This window comes from Manis javanica, chromosome 1 (assembly GCF_040802235.1).
Source record: "Manis javanica isolate MJ-LG chromosome 1, MJ_LKY, whole genome shotgun sequence".
Lineage (NCBI taxonomy): Eukaryota > Metazoa > Chordata > Mammalia > Pholidota > Manidae > Manis > Manis javanica.
The window spans coordinates 56,472,584-56,488,038 of record NC_133156.1 but is presented as its reverse complement, the minus strand read 5'-3'; the positions used below and the strand labels follow the sequence as shown (position 1 = coordinate 56,488,038).

Below are 15,455 nucleotides of genomic sequence, written 5' to 3'. Positions count from 1 at the left end.
TGGTCTGCAGAAGGGCAGGAGTGGGTGCTGGGTGGTCTGGGCCTGCAGGATCTGCCAACTTTGGGAAGATAACCCATCTCTCACTTGGTTTCCCCACCTGTCTATCCTAGGGCATGGAAGGTGTCTTCTCCCACAAGAGAGAAGCCCGAGGGCCCAGGAAGTGTGAGATAGGTTCTGCAGATGATCAGAGAAGGCACAGGGCTTGTCTCCTATCCCATCTCCAGCCACCAATCATGACCTGGGTACTCTGCAGTGCCCTGCCCAGGACCCCCAGGACCCTGCCAGCTTTGCCCCCTTCACTGGGATTATCTGAGGCTGTAACATCATTTGTCAGCCCACTAACCCAAATGGATACAGCAGTGACTACAATGGACAATGTCTTTGCCAACAGAACATATACATCATATTGTCAGCAAACAAGTGTAAATAAATAAGTAAAACGGATCATTACAGAGGGGGTGTGGGTGCTGTGAAGGAAGAAAAGTGGACAGAATGGTAGAGAACAAAGTTGGGTGGCCCTTCATATCAGGTGTCATAGTCCATTTGGGCTGCTATAACAAAAATACCAAGGATGGGGTGGTTTTAAATAACAGAAGTTTATTTTTCACAGTTGTGGGGGCTGGAAGTCCAAGATTGGGATGCCAACACAGCTGGGGGCTTCCAGGTTGTAGCCAGCTGCCTTCTCATTGTGTCCTCACAGTGGTAGAGGTGAGGGAGATCTCTGGGGTCCCTCTTACAGCACTAACCCTACTCATGAGGGTCCCACCTCACGACTTAGTCACCTTACAAAGGCCCTGCCTCCTAATACCAACACCTTAGGGGGTGAAATTTCAATATATGAATCTGTGGGGATGAAAACATTTAGACCGTAGCATAAGGTGACTAGGGAAGGCTCCTCTGAGGTGTTTAAGCCACAAGATCTTCAATGAAGCAGGACTTTAGTGGTTGCAGGGCTCAGAAACCCCACTCAGAGTCACAGGCACATGCACGCTGAAGAATACGTGGGCTTGCCCAACAAGAGTCTAGGAATGGTTGACTTCAGGCACAAAAGCACTTAGGTGTTTAGGTAAGTTTTGTCAGGAATCTCCCTCCATCTCTCAGCACTGCTCTTCTGTGTTGGCTTCATTCACATGTGGGCTCTCTCCCTGCATATCCTTTCCAAGATCCCAGGAGACAGTAGAAAATGACTAGGATTGGGATTCCAGCTGGGGTCACAGCATCACCCTGAACTGAACTCTAATTGGCCAGGATGGGTCATGAGCCCATCCCAGCACTCATAGTGTGGGGTCAACCAGCCAAACAAAGCAGGCTGAGGGGGCAGAGGGCTGAAGGCCCCCAAGGAAGACTTGGGTTCCACTTCTGGAGAAATTGATGAGCCAGTATACCCCACTGATCTCTCCCAGGAATTTCAAGTTAAGGAGCCAGTTGTGGGATAGAGGCAGTGGGGGAAGTTTCTGGCAGAGCACAGCAAGTGGGGAAGAGGGCTCCACCTGTCTGAGGTGTCGGGGTCCCCTCATTCCTCGAGTGCCTTCTCTTATTTCCTCTGTTGCAGCAGCACTGGGACTGAGTCTGGCTTCTCTACCTGCAGGCTGGAGCCCTTCTTCTGAGAGGTCCTATATGCTTCCCCTCCCTGAGTGGACAGGCCTCCCTGTCCGCCTGGGGACAGGGAAGACATGAGCCAAAGCAGGCAAGGAGCAGAACCTACCCCTACCACAGTGACCAGTGTCTTCCAGAAGGTGTTTGATGCATCCAAAGGTGCCCACAGCCATAGCTGCGGAGACACACTTGGTCCCAGTAGAAGCAGAGGACAGTAACAGACACCGTACTGTACTCAGATCCAGAGACTGCGGGATAGCACAATGGCACCTGGCAGTGCACAACTCCCCAGAGAGATCTTCCCCTCCCTCCCCTCCCTCCTTCTCTTGATGCTTCTGTATCTCTCATACCCACACTCCCACACTCTGTGCAGTCAGGAAGACAGGTTCTGACAATAGGAAGTCAGGGGCACATCCTGAGGTCCCCAAGAACTTCCTGGCACTGATCTTGCTGACAGAGGCAGTGTGGTTTTGGGGAGGGGGCACAGGATAGACTGACACACAGGGAACACGCTTCATGGCAGAATAATAATTATTATAATAACAATATCATACATCCAGGACAAACCCAGTTGCTCCAAGCCAACTGCAAAATCCATGTGTCCAGTAGAGCCTATGTGGGTAGAGGGAGAAGCTGTCCGCCTGCACCCCAAAGGCTACTCATATTCGTTCCCTGAGGAGGGGCCGGCCCCTCTTCCTACTCCCTGCTGAGGCTTGGCACAGGGTGGGGAGGCTGGCACTGCCAACACCACCCCTCTGTGTTGTGCATGCCTGCACCTGGGCAGCTAGGCCCACCTGTCCCCAGCAGCCTGGCAGAAAGAGATGGGTGAGCGAGTCTGTGAGGGACCAAGTAGTGGCAGCTGTAGAGTGACTCCTCTAAGCTGCCTCTCCACCCATTTCTGGCTCTTCCTGTGGGCCTGCCCGTGGTAGGAAGTGGCCAGAGACACTCATGGCACAGACAGGGCATGCAGAGCGGACCCATGGCATGCTTGGCCCGCTAGGTGCCATGCAGCCAGCCTGGACTGCTGGGCAGCTGTCAGAGGGCTGACTCAGCAGTGGAGTCTGAGGTGCCTTCTTTGGGCTGGCCCTTTGTTTCAGTCTGTGGTGGGGCCTCCTGGGATTTGGGCCCTGGAGCAGGCAGCTGCAGAAATTCTGGGAGCACCAGGTCCTCTTTGCGCAGAAGGCCCCTCTGGTCATGGGCCCCGCTGCACTGCACCCGGTTCAGCAGCTCCACCAGGCCTGGGGGTAGCCGCAGAGTCAAGGGGCCCACCAGTGCAGATCTGCCTCGGCGAGCCCACCACAGTCCTGCTGCCCTTACTATGGCCACAGCCTTCCTGGTCCCAGCACCAATACCCCCTCCCATCCTCCATCCCAGGCCCTCTGGTATGGCAATCCCAATGGACCCTGTCCAGCCCCAGTGACATCCAGGTCCCTGATGCCACCTCAAGCCTCTCTGATGCCACTCACCCTCAGTGGTCCCCAATCTGTTTCCTAGCCCCCACTATCCCCAGTGTACCTTCAATATCACAGGTCTGTCGCTTCCCAGTGATACTCCTGGGCACTTCGGCCAGCAGGTTGAGGGGCAGTGGAGGGGGGTGGGCAACGTTGTCCTGGGTCCTAGGTGGGCCATCCTGCAAGAATATGGAGTCAGAGCCATAAGGAGGAGGGAGGCACAGAGGGCAGAATTCTCACTCACCTGACTGAATAAGTGCCCTTATTCTCACTCACCTGACTGCGGCAGGCAGGTAATTCGCCAGCTTCCAGGAACTTTGCACCTACAGCAGAGAGCGCCACTTAGTGTTTGGGTCCCGCCTGTACCCCCTAACTTCTGGGTCAGAGACGTCCCCGGGACCAATCCCTGGGGCCTTCATTCTCTACCTGGGAGAGTGTCCAAAACCAGTCGCTGGGCCGCCACCGAGCTCACTAGGTTCCCCAGATTTAACGACTGCTTCTCGCCTGTCTGTGGGGACAGGTCAGCAGCCCGTGGAACAGGCAGCCCGCTCCCCGCCGCTCCGCCCGGCTCCCGCACCACTGCTGCGCTGTCCCGCGGCTCACCCGGCGCAGCGCCACCTGTTGCGGGCTCAGGCCGTGCTTCGCCAGGATGGGCTGCAGGGCTTCCTGCAGCCGCTTGGTGGGCTTGGCCGAGATTCGCACTACGCGCTCCAGAGCCGCCAACTCTAGCCTGCACAGGAGGCTTGCACTGCAGAAGGTCTGAGAGTCTGCCCAGCCTCTCCGCAAGCCTCTCCCGGATAGGCCCGAAAGGGGGCGGAACCTGATCTGCAGAGGTGGGGCACTTGGGGTGGGCCCTTACCCCTTTGGGGGAGGAGTTAGCACAAGGGGCGGGACCTGATGGGGGAGAACAGCACCCCAAACTGAAGCACAGTTGAGTGTTGAGACCCCGGACCCAAACCTGAGGGTAAGTGCACTCACTCAAAGGTGATCCTGTTCTCCAGCCGGACTTCCTGATCTGCCAGCACGATGCAGTCCTGATCCAGGACCAGGGCCTTCTGCAGACGCCAAGCAGAGTCTCAGAGTCCCTTCCCCCCATGCCCAGCTATCCCCAGATCGGAGGCAGCCACCTTCACCGCCTCGTATGATCGCCATTACGGCTCCCTACAGGTCAGAGGGAAGGACTGATGGGCGAGTGAGCAGTAGAGATGTGGAGGGGGTGAGAGACCAGGCTGGAGTTGGTGCCTGCTGTGGCCAAGGCCAGGCGGAAGGCTGGTTAGAGCGCTGGACAAACTTGGAAAAGGTTATGAGAAACATGGGAGTAGCGTAGGCAGGAAATTGATAATGGGCTGCTTGGGTAAGAGGCAGTCTTGGGTCCTGGGTCATGGGGCCACCTCTTCCTGGGCCAGGATGAGATCTGCCTCCTGGACAGCTGCTCTGCTTGTCTCTCAGGCATGTGAAAACCAAACAGACCAGCTGGATATATCTCCTCCCTCAACACTCACCTTTGATCAGCCACCCAGGCCTTGTCCATTATTTGACATTTGTCTAATTCTCTCCATCCCCATCTACTTTGGATACTTCGTATATCCTCACTACAAAAAAGGCCCTTCCCCCAAGACCACTGTGAGGCTAGAAGAATGTCAAGTATGGGGCACAGTTCCTGGCACACAGTAGGTACATAAACAGCAGGTGTAGTGATTACTGCCCCCAGAGGCCCCACAGCTTGCACCAGCCCAGGGTGGGGAGGCAGCCTCTCAGGCATTAGGCCTTGGCTATGTTGCAAGGACAGGTGGGATGTGGGTGGTGAAGCTATATTTAGCAGACATGAAAGCCCTCTGGGCTGTGGATGCTGCCTGGGCAGCCTGAGTAGGCAGAGTTCTTCCCACTCCCACGCTTCAGGCCCCTAAACTTGGCCTGCATGTCTATCCCATATTCAGGATTTAGCTTAAGCTGTTCTCTCTGCCTGGAATATCTCCCCCCACAGCTCCACCAGGCAAACTCCTTCCCATCCTCATCAACTGTGCCTTTTCCATGAAGCCCTCCTGGGATCAGGCAAAAAAAAGCCTACCTTTCCCCAGAAACTCTCTTGAGCTTCAGCTGCTCCTCCCTGGTCATTTCCTGCCTGGCTCACTTTCAGCCTGAGGACCTGAAGGACACAGCTCAGGCCTGGGTCCCTCTGGCCACCCACCTGGCAGGGCCTTAGGACTTATCTACTGGGTGACTGGAATCCTGCTGGAATGTTGGAATGCAGCATTCTTCCTTTACCGAATGATTTAATTTAAAGTGAATTTTCCCCTAGACTCCTCCTTAAAGCTTAATGCTAGTTTGCACCTAAAGGAGAGTTTTTCATGGGTTAGATGCAGGTGAATGCCTCTGGTGGCAGAGAAGGTGAAAACACCTCCCCCAAATGGTCATTTCAGTGATGGCCAGTCTGAACTGTGGGAGGGATGGAAAAACCCAGCTTCAGCAGCAGTGCTTCCCCCACTACCTCCCCAGACCATCAGAGTGAGGGTGAAGCTGGAAACCATCATGCAGATGGATTGGGGTGAGGATTTTTGTGGGATGAGAGTGGCTGTCAGTGACTTGGTGCTGGGTTGAGCTGGTGGGGGCTGGAGTTAGGAAGAGAATGGGGTTGGACTTAGGAATGGAATTGGGGTTGGGGTCAGGACAGAGCAGAGACAGAATGAGGTTGGGGTCAGGATCAGCAAGGGAGTTAAAACTGGGAACCAGGCCAGGTTCACACCTGCTCGTTGCCCACCAGGTAGACCTTGATGTCAGGTAGAGAGAGACCTCGTTTCTCACAGATGCCTGCCAGCATGGCACGGATGGTGAGGCCGGGTCGGGCCAGGGCCAGGGAGGCTGTGCCATCAGGCAGGTACACACAGCAGTACTTGCCTGGACGGCTTTCGCTCTCACCTTCAGTGCTCCCGAGACTCTTCCGGTGGCTCTGAGTCAGGGCAGGAATGGGAGGAGGTCATGTATACGCATGAGGGCCATGCAGACAGATAAGTTTCCTGGGGCATGCACATACACACACACACATGCCCAAGGGCACACCTGTAGGCCGGCAAAGATATTCCTCCTGCAGGAACACATGCATGCTCACACAGACGCATGGGAACTCAGAGTCAGGTCCACTCATGATCCCCACACACCTGCTGTATACACCTGGGCACCCCCATGTGTGTATACATCAGCTGAAGTGGATGCACATCCATGCTATGCATGGAGTTCAATATAGTGAGGACAGGAAGAAAGTGAGGAGGCTGAGGGGTTGGAGTGGGGCGATGGAGGTGGGGATGGTGACTGGAAATGACAGCTGCACAGAGGAGCCTCATCTTCCCCAGCAGTTGGCTCACCTCAGATTTGCTGCTGACAAAGGCAAGGAAGCCGAGGTCCAGACTGGCAGAGGAGTTGAGGGAGCCCTGGGACTCTCGGCGCAAGCCAGGGTTTGTCACCCCGACTGCCAGTTCTAGGACAGAAGGAGCAGAGAGCTGTACATCCCCTCCTCCCGACCCCCAGCCCCTGCGGAGGCCTCTCCCCAGCCCGGTGGGCCCTGCAGGGGTCTAATGTGGCTAGGGTCCCTGCAAGGGTTGCAACTCAGGGGGCTTTCCAAATTTCAGGAGTCTAGCCCAGAAACCGAACCACTTGGGGGAATGTGATGGTCACAGGGACTGCATTTTGGTTTTCACAGACTTACAGACTGTCTGTGGGACAAGGAGGAATACGGGAGCGTTCTCAGAGGCTGTCCAAACTCCAGCCCCCACTCTTCCCTCTGGCTCCTGCCTCACCCCTGCGGAAGGACTTGCGGAGCGGGCGGCCCCCAGGGCCCTCAGCAGGCGGCAACTGCCCCAACTCCTCCACGCCCAGCGGCAGCGACTTCCCAGGTTTCAGCTTCGGCTTCTGCGGGTACAGGGAAGGCGCTGGTACCGCGCCGGACCCTAGCCCGCGTGCAGACCGTGGGCACCCCCGCAGATCCGCACCCGCTCCCTGCCTCCCACAGCCCCTGGTCCGCACCTTCCTCGTGGCGTCAGGGCTGCCTTGGCGCGAAGAGCCAGGTTCTCTCAGAGGGCGCCCCTCCGCCTCCGCCAGGAGGCACTCGCGATACAGCGGGGACTTGACAAAGCGCGCATAGCTGTCGAACTTCATCAGGTTGAAGATCTGAAGGACGTGGGCCGAAACGGTGAGCGAGAGGGCCAGGTCGCTGAACTCACACCCCGCCCCCGGGACCCAGGGCCCGCCCCTAGTCTCGGTCCCGCCCGGACCTCAGTAGGCTCCGCCCACAGACCCTTCCCAGCAGCCTCTGGTACCGCCCTCTGACCCCGCCCTGCAGCTGCATCAGCTTGGGCAGTCAACCAAATCTGCCCGCTTCCCACCCAATCCTCGCCGCCCAGGCTCCGCCCCTGGCCGCGCCCTCTGGGATCGCTCACCTGAAGTTGCTGTGCCCGGAACATGTCCGGTCGGGGCTCGGCCAGCACCTCCTCGCCGAGCCAGGCCTGGCGGTCGATGTTGACCGGGCTCAACGCCTGGCTGGACAGGAATTCCTGGTAGATGTTGCGGGCCTCCTGAGCCAACTGGGGCAGGAGGGACAGGAGAAGGTCAAGGACATGGCCCAGACTCTGATACCACCTTGTTTGCCGCAGCTTCCCCTTCCCCCCACCTGCTGGGTGTCGCTGGCCGGGATCTGTTGGAAGCGCTCACAGGCCTTCCAGAAAGTCACGTTCTCTGCACTGAACTCCTTTTTCAGGAATTCCTAGTGGGGAGGAGTAGGCAGTCAGAGACAGGAGACCCAATCAGTAGATGTGTCAAAGAGACAGTGCCAAGAGGCCAGCCTGAAGCTTCCTCCATGCCCTCTCCCGTGCCCCTCCCCACTGCCATCCTCCCTCCATATCCCATTCCAGGGCTTACAGTGAAGTAAGCCAGGCCCAGTGGGTCCTGCAGCAGCCGCTCGAAGGATAGGCCCCAGCTGGCCACAGGCTGCTCCTCGGTGGGGAAGGGGCTGCTGGGGCCACTGGGGAGGCTGTGGATGCTGAGGGAGCTGCCACAGCCCTCGCACTCGCCCTTGGACCCTGCCGTGCTGCTCAGCTCTGCAGGGGGATGGACAAGTGGAGGTGAGCCTTGTGGCCTTCCTCAGCCCCTGGCCCAGCCCCATCTGCAGGTAATTTCCCTGGAAAGATGGCAAGTGGCAGGGGTGTCCCCACCCTGTTTCCACATATCCCTCCGCCCGCCCTTCCCCAAGCAGGCTTTGTCCGCACCACCTGTCACTTACCTCCATCTGAGACAGCCAGAACCTACAAGAGACCCAAGATAGAAAGTCAGAGCAAAGTTCAGGGTGGATTCTCAAGGGACAGTTCCAGGCCCAGCCCCCAGCACTGGCACTGTGCTCTCCTCTGCCTGGAGGGCTATTCCCAGCCAGGTCACTGCTTGCTTTAGGTTTGCTCAGGCTGCCTGGGCTCCCTTTCTGTCGTGTGCCAACCCTGGGTGCTGGGGATCATGCCAAATACCTTCCATTGTCCCTGGTTCCCTCCTCCCTCAGCATATGCTGGGTGAGCCCAGGTATACAGCAAGGTGGGTATCAGCACAGACTTTGAATCCTGTCTCTGTCACTTAATAACTGTTACTTTGGGTAAGTTGCTGGTCTCCATCTGTAAACAGGAAATGATAATAATAACAGTAACTTACTTCCTGGGGCTTTTGTGAGGATCAAATCAGTTTAAGACATTTCCAGCATCTGGAGCAGTGGCGAGCTGTGGTAAATGCTCTATCAATGTTTGCTGATATCTTTGAGGAAGGAAAGGTGTTCCTGTAGCTGATGATCTCCTTATTGCAACTGTTTCCTCTGGGGCCTAGGATCTCCCATGGGTCCACCCCACTTTGGGTGGAGCACAGGGTGCTATTTTGTAGTACAGAGCAGTGGTCCTTGAACTTTAGTGTGCATGAGAATGAACAGGAGGAGCCTACCTCCAGAGATTGAGGTTCAGCAGGTGTGAGATGGCCCTGCGGATCTCTGCTTCTGACTAGCTCCCAGGTAGTACTGATGCTGCTGGTCCGTGGTACACAGTATGACTAACACTGCTGTAGAGACCAATTCCATCCTCTCTCTGCAACCCCCACACACACCTCTGACTTCTCTGGGAATCCCAACCATTAGTGAAACAGAAAAACTCTCCTTTCAAAATGACTCTTGCAGTGGTTTCCCTTGGTTTTCCTACCTTCCTAGCAACTCCACCAGCTTCCTTGTCACCTCCTACCCACACAAGGTGGCCTCTAACCCTCCCTGACTCTGTCCTGGGCCCTTTCTCCCTCCCACATCTCCCCAGCCACCTTCCTGCTAACATCTCTGCCCACCTGTCCCACAAGCCCTTCCAACTCAGCCAGTCCCAAGTGGAAGCCACCTCTCTCATCACCAAGGCAGGGCACCTGCACCAGCACCCCTACATCCTGTCTTTCTTCCCAACACCAGTCCTTGAATCCCATTTCTTCTCTCCCTCTCACCTCTTACATTTTCACTAGACCCTGTAAGGGAGCCTCTGCCATCTGCCCCTTCATTACATCCCCACTGGAAACAAGTCTTCAAACATCTCCCCCAGGAAAGCTCTCCCTGTCTTGCTGGCTGGGATTTCCCTCTCTGCTCAGCATTCTCACCTGGAAGCATCAGGCTACACATCTTTGGGCCAGAGCTAGCCTGCAGATATGTAAGATATTAATATCTTGATCCTCAGAATGTTTTCTTCTTTTTAATTTTAAAGGGGTTTCCACATTTAAACAATCAGGAGTTTTACATAAAACCTGACCTTTCTGCCTCCTCTTATAAGACTATGATGGCCCAGCTACCCTGAGCTTCTTTCCAGCATGGCAACGTTGGCTGGCATTGAGCAGTCAGTGCCTTTCCTAGAAGGGACTCACTCTCTTCAGAGATCTCTGAGGCCAGTTTGATGGATTTATGTGACCTATGGGGGCAGGTGCTGCTCCAGACTGCCTGAGTTAAAATCTGTGCTGTGTGACAGCATATTACTTCTCTGTGCCTCAATTTCTTCCTCTGTAAAAATGGGGCAAATAATGGTCCTGATTTCAAAGGGCTGCTGTGACAAAATACGTTATGTATATATAAGAACTCAGAACACTATCTGACATATAGTAAATGTTCAAGGAATGGTACTATTATTGTTGCATTAGTATTAGTGTCCACTCTGCTCTGCATTCAGTTTGTGAGCCTTGCCATAGAGGAAAGAGCACAAATGTCAGGGTCTTTCAGACCCAGATTCAAATCTTGGACCTGAACCTAGTCTCCTAGCCTACCACCTGGAGCATGGATATGAGCCATTGCTGAGGATGAGAGGAAGTTTGTGCAGAGCATGGCTGGGCATGGAATGGGTTTCCCTGCTCACCATGGGCTACAGGCCCATCCAGCCAGCCCCAGTCACCACGCTCCTGCCTCTGCTCTCCCCCAGCTGAAGGCTTCACCAAGTCACCTCCTGCAGCTGTAGGACAGACAATGAGTTGAAGCCCCCTCCAGACTGCTCTTTCCCTTCCTGGCCATTCCACTTGTCCTGCATGTGCCTACCGAGGCCACCCTGCGGCTTTTCCCAGCCTCAGGACCCAGCCACAGTGGTGGTGCCCTCCACCCAAGTCTCTGGGAACCTTCTTAAGTCCCCTCTCCCTCCTTGGGGGCTGCATGGTTTGCCCTCTCACTAGGGATTTGGCTTCTCCCCAGCTCAGACCTGCCTCCCCACCTCATCAGCTGCTGGGCCAGGCCAGGAGCCCTAGGGAGGGCAAGCCAGCCCACACCCCTGTTGTGTTGTTTCTTTACATTACATTGAACTGACTGTTGGTTTAGATAGGGCCGGCTCCCAGGTCCTATCCTGGGCCCACTCCCTGCCCTGAGAGGTGGAGCAGAGGCCCCGTTACCCCTGAATTTCTACCTGGGCCTGGCTACTGAACCCCTTCAGCCTTCTCCATTTCCCTCCCCCTCACTTCCACCCAACATTCTATCAAACTTTTCTATTTTTCCCACAGCCCTTCACACTCCTGCTTCCTGCTTTGCTGCTTTCTAAGCTGGGTACCTGCTTCTGATGCCCCCCACAGAATGGCTCTCCAGTCTCTGCCTGTTGACATCAGTTATCTTCAAACACCAGTTGCCCTGAACGCCCCCTGCCCACCACACTTATACTCAGCCATGTCTGGCCCCTCAGTAACTCCTGGAGGGCAGGCCTGGTTTGCAGCAGGGAAGCAACCTGAACCCCCTCCCACAAAGCACCCTCCCACCCCTGGTGCTCCCTAGCACCATCAGAGCCCCCTCCCCAGGGATACCCCATCTTTGAATGCCCTGTCTCTGCAGCCTGCCTTTCACCTTCCTGGGCCTCTCTTGCCTCACTGCTGCTGATCCACGTAGTTGGGGCTGAGATGAGTTAGGCACAGAGGCGCAGGGGTGGGAAGGAGTGCACGTGGAGTCCAGTTCCAGCTCCATCATTCCAAGGCAGGCAACTTGCCTTCTCTGGGCCATGGTTCCCCCTGGCTAGCAAAAGGCTCAGCCTTCCCGACCTCCTGGGGCCCAGGGACGGGTGAATGAGTGTGCGAGAGCAGCAGGCACTCAGTAACCAAGGACTCCGCTGACCTCACGCTGATGCCGCTGGCAGGGGCTCCAACCTGCCCAGGCTCCTGGGCCTGGGGAAGTTGTACTGAGCAGGGCTGGCCTTGCCCCGCCCTCGCTGCTTGAGGAGAAGTGGTAAGTGAATGGAAGAAAAGGGGAAGAAAGGATGAGGAAGGGTGGTGGCCAGTGACACTCCTGACCCATGGTTGGCCTCAGTTTGCCATACTTTTTTCTTAGGAAATGGGCCCTGGCAGAGCCACTGGTATCTGAGAATACTAAGGCAAGGGTGGCCCCACCATCCTGGGCTCCAGCTTTGTGATGGCACTCTCTGACATCACACATCCATGACCCTATTCTATCCTCACACCCTGAATCTGTGCAGCAGGTGTTATTAGCCCATTTTAGACGTGAGGAAACGTAGGACCAAAGAAATTACACAGCTGAGAAGTGGTCAAGTTGCAGTAAGAACTCAAGTGTGCCTGACTCTGGAGTCTGAGGTCTCCCCTCTGCTAAGCTGCCTCCCTGGGTGGACAGGAGATGAAATGGAGGAGCTGGGAGGCCCAGGGCCTCAGCCCTTGGGGCACAGGCAGACAAGGTCAATAGGGTAAAGGGCCTCTTGAGCTCTTCCCTCTGAAAGGGTCAGCCCTGAAGGGAGGGTCAGTTTACTGACCATCTTCTGCGCTGGGCACTCTCATTTCATCCTAGCTTGGGGAAAATGAGGCCGTGAGATCCTCTCTGGGTATGCCCACAGAGAACCCTGGTGACTGTCTCCTTCAGCATGAGCCAGCCCTGTGGAGCTGAGCCCTAGCCCTGAGCTGGACACCAGGAATGCAGACAGAGGTACAGTGGGCTCTGCCTTGCAGGCGTCCCCTGGTGGGAAGACTAGCTGGGCCCCATGAAAGTGACAGGGCAAGATAGCTACCTGTCTTCAGCTTTAGGCTGAGCCTCCCCTTGGGCTTTGTCCCTGTTCACACATTATGTGTTTCCCCATGGCATCCCCTCCTCCAGCCTTTCAGGACATCTCCCATGCCACAGTGCACCAAGTGAGTAGAAAAGTTAGTTCTTTCTTCCCAGGTCTGCCTCAAGCTTTCTCTATCCCTGACCCGTGGCTCTTACCCAGATCTGGTGTTTGTGGCCATGTCTTTTGTGCCTTGCCAGACTGGAAGCTATTTGAAGGCAAGGGTGATGGGCCTGGGTCTGGAGTTCTCAGGACAGGACGAGCACAGAGCAGGCCCTAAGGAGCGGTTGTTGAATGAATGAGTCAGCCAACAACTGAGGTGGCATGAAGACATCTCTGGGAGGGGGGCTGGGAGTCATCTCTAAGTGACAGGTTTCATTGCAACTGCCTGACAAACTGAGTGGCAGAAAGACGAAGCTGACAAATGCAACTGCCTCAGCAGGGATGACAGTGGTGGTAGGTGGGGCAGACAGGCAGTTGTGGGAGGTGGTGGAGCACCGACATCCAGTCTGACTGGCTGGATTCAAATGCAGGCCTCTCTCCTCACCAGCTGCTCTCAGGACATCACTGACTCCTCTGAGCCTCCTTGGAGAGTAGCTCATGGAAGGAACCAGACGCCTGGTCCATGTGTCACATGGACCTGCCACATCCCTGCCACAGACTCTCATACCTCTCTACCCCTTCCCAATCTCAGCTGAGCATGGCTTCATACAGCTGCTGATGGCCAGCAATTCTATACTCCTCAGAATTCTAAGAGGTGGCATGGGTAGATCAGAATGGGCCCAAGGAGGGCAAAGATAAACCTGTGTGTGAGGAGGAGCCAGGCAATGGTGGGCTTGCTGGGGTTGGGGGCTTGCTGTGGTTGGGGGCACCCCTACTCTGATGACTTGGGTAGAGAAGCCATGGGTTGATGGGGGAGGAGCAGAGGTTGGATCTGTCTAGGGGGCACACCCTCAGCTGCCCTGCCATTCTGGGCACTGCTCAGAAGCACCAACCCAGCTGCCCTCTGGGGTGACATGGGCATGGGTGTGCTCCTCCTTGGCCTGGATGCCCAAGTGTCGTGTCTTCTGGGTAGGAGTGCTAGGCCCATGGGTTCTTGAACTTCCGGAGTTAGGTTGTCAATCGAGAGTGATGTGGAGGACTGGACCAGCGTGGAGGGGGTTGTCTGTTTCCCACCAGCTAGCCTGCTACTGGGCAATGAAGAGATGCTGGTAGAAGGAGAGGTGGAGATAGATCGGCCTTGGGAATTAGGAGGCAGAAGTGGGGGTGGGGGTGGCTCAGCTTCTGGGATCCTTGAAGAGGGGTTGAGAATGAAAGGGGGCATTGGGCTGACATTTATGAAGTCCCCACAGTGGGGTCAAGGGCCTTGTAGTCAGCATTCCACTTAATTCTCTCAACAAGCCTTTGAGATCCATTCCAATCTACTCATTTTACAGGTGAAGAAACTGAGGGAAGAGAGAACCCCATAGTAAGGGAAAACAGAGCCAAAACTGGAACTCAGGTCTCTCTAGATCCATTAGCTTTGTCCCACAGTACTAGGCTGGGACTGGATTGGAGGGTAGGACACTGTCTGGCCTTCCTGGGTTGTTAGGAGGGACTCTGCTAAGGGGGATAATATCCTAGGGAGAGAAGAAAAGCCCGCAACAGCCTGTCCCATCTGCTGAATATATAAAGAAGCTGGACCCTCAGAAGGCAGCTCTGACCCAGGGGCCAATTAGTCAGGGAGAGGGCTGAAGGGGTGGGACAGCAGCAGCCAGGGGCATCCTAGTGCCTAGCAACCCCCACCCTTCCTGGTAGCTGTGGAATAAAACAGAAGTTGCCCCAACCTGACCCGACCCTGCTGACCATCCCAAGCTGCCCAAGGACTGCTGGTTCCGGCAGGAAGCCTCTGGAGCAGGTCCAGCTAGAGTGACCCAGTGAGGACTGCCCCTTACCTGACCTCAGGCATCAGGACCTGAGATTAGGAAGGGAGAGCTGAGGCTAAGTGAGGTGTGGGGGCTTGGGCCACTTTAGGGGTGTGCAGGGGGCAAGGGGCATGCCAGGTGTCCCTGCTACCCTAGGTGCAGGCAGCCCCAGATGGTGCCAAGGTAGCAGGCGAGGGGCTAATTCCCAAGCCCATGCCAGCTATTCTCTGGTCTCATGCCCAGGACTGCCTCAGCAGGATGATCAGGAAGTCCTGGGGTGACAGTACCAGGTCCCACCTCCTGCTGCTGTCTGTACCCACCTTCTCCTGATGGCTGGCAGCATGCAAGCTCTTGTCCCAGCCCTACCGGGTGTGCCTCCAGGGCTCCACCCTGGGTGTGCCCACCCTCTCCCCGTGGGCCTGGGCTGGAGCCCACACTCACCATGCGCCCGTTGGGGACGCCCAGGTGCTTGGGCTTCCCTGGCATGCCGCTGCTGTTCACAGGTCCCGGCCGGGAGAGGCGCCCACCATGGGGACTGTGGGCAGCGCTGGCCAGAGCTTGCACGGCGGCAGGCAGTAGTTGAGAGAGCCCGGCTCAGCTCCTGCGGGCCCTCACATCCTGAAACACCAGCTCACTACCTCTTTTCTCTGCCACAGGAAGTGTCTCTATAGAAACCGAACCACAGAAAAAAGCAAGGTCTAAGAGAGCGAACGCCTCTTCCTACACACACACACACACACATTCACAAGCAAACACACGCGCCATCAGTGCACCCTTGGCAGTGCCCCACGCAGACACCAACAAGCAGAGAGGCCTCTGTGGACCCGGCGAGGAGCCTAGACTGATCTGGCCCAGCTGGGAGCTCCAAGGTCCATCTGAGCACACAGAAATGCACGCTCATACACTTAGGCGCTTTTGGACACCCTGGCAGGGCTCCCTCAGACACATGTACACAT

At 56.1% G+C, this 15,455-nt stretch overlaps 1 protein-coding gene across 3 annotated transcripts; it reads right to left on the bottom strand.

The window, feature by feature from the left end:
• Nucleotides 1-577: 577 nt before the first annotated feature.
• On the bottom strand, nucleotides 578-15,090 carry RGS14 (regulator of G protein signaling 14). 3 transcript variants are annotated; one of them, XM_036995155.2, is made up of 15 exons: nucleotides 14,941-15,090; nucleotides 8,317-8,338; nucleotides 7,956-8,134; nucleotides 7,708-7,800; nucleotides 7,478-7,621; nucleotides 7,065-7,208; nucleotides 6,839-6,950; nucleotides 6,407-6,519; nucleotides 5,791-5,994; nucleotides 4,026-4,102; nucleotides 3,651-3,795; nucleotides 3,474-3,555; nucleotides 3,324-3,370; nucleotides 3,112-3,226; nucleotides 578-2,208 (listed from the first exon to the last, which is right to left on the bottom strand). In XM_036995155.2, the coding sequence occupies exons 1-15, from the start codon at nucleotides 14,983-14,985 to the stop codon at nucleotides 2,111-2,113; spliced, it is 1,620 nt and encodes a 539-aa protein (XP_036851050.1). In that variant the 5' UTR covers nucleotides 14,986-15,090; the 3' UTR covers nucleotides 578-2,110. The 3 variants fall into 3 exon arrangements, with proteins under 3 accessions (XP_036851050.1, XP_017530527.3, XP_017530528.3); XM_017675038.3 differs by having other exon boundaries at nucleotides 578-2,834; nucleotides 14,941-15,088; XM_017675039.3 differs by having other exon boundaries at nucleotides 578-2,834; nucleotides 3,651-3,777; nucleotides 14,941-15,087.
• Between the last annotated feature and the right edge of the window lie 365 nt (nucleotides 15,091-15,455).

Bases quoted from the DNA above. Each gene is read 5' to 3' on its own strand.
- RGS14 (XM_017675038.3), bottom strand. From the start codon at position 14,985: ATGCCAGGGAAGCCCAAGCACCTGGGCGTCCCCAACGGGCGCATG. The intron at 7,209-7,477 runs GTGAGCGATCCC...CACGTCCTTCAG, and splicing joins TCCGGGCACAGCAACTTCAG to ATCTTCAACCTGATGAAGTT. The intron at 5,995-6,406 runs GTGAGCCAACTG...GCCCTGACTCAG, and splicing joins TTGTCAGCAGCAAATCTGAG to AGCCACCGGAAGAGTCTCGG.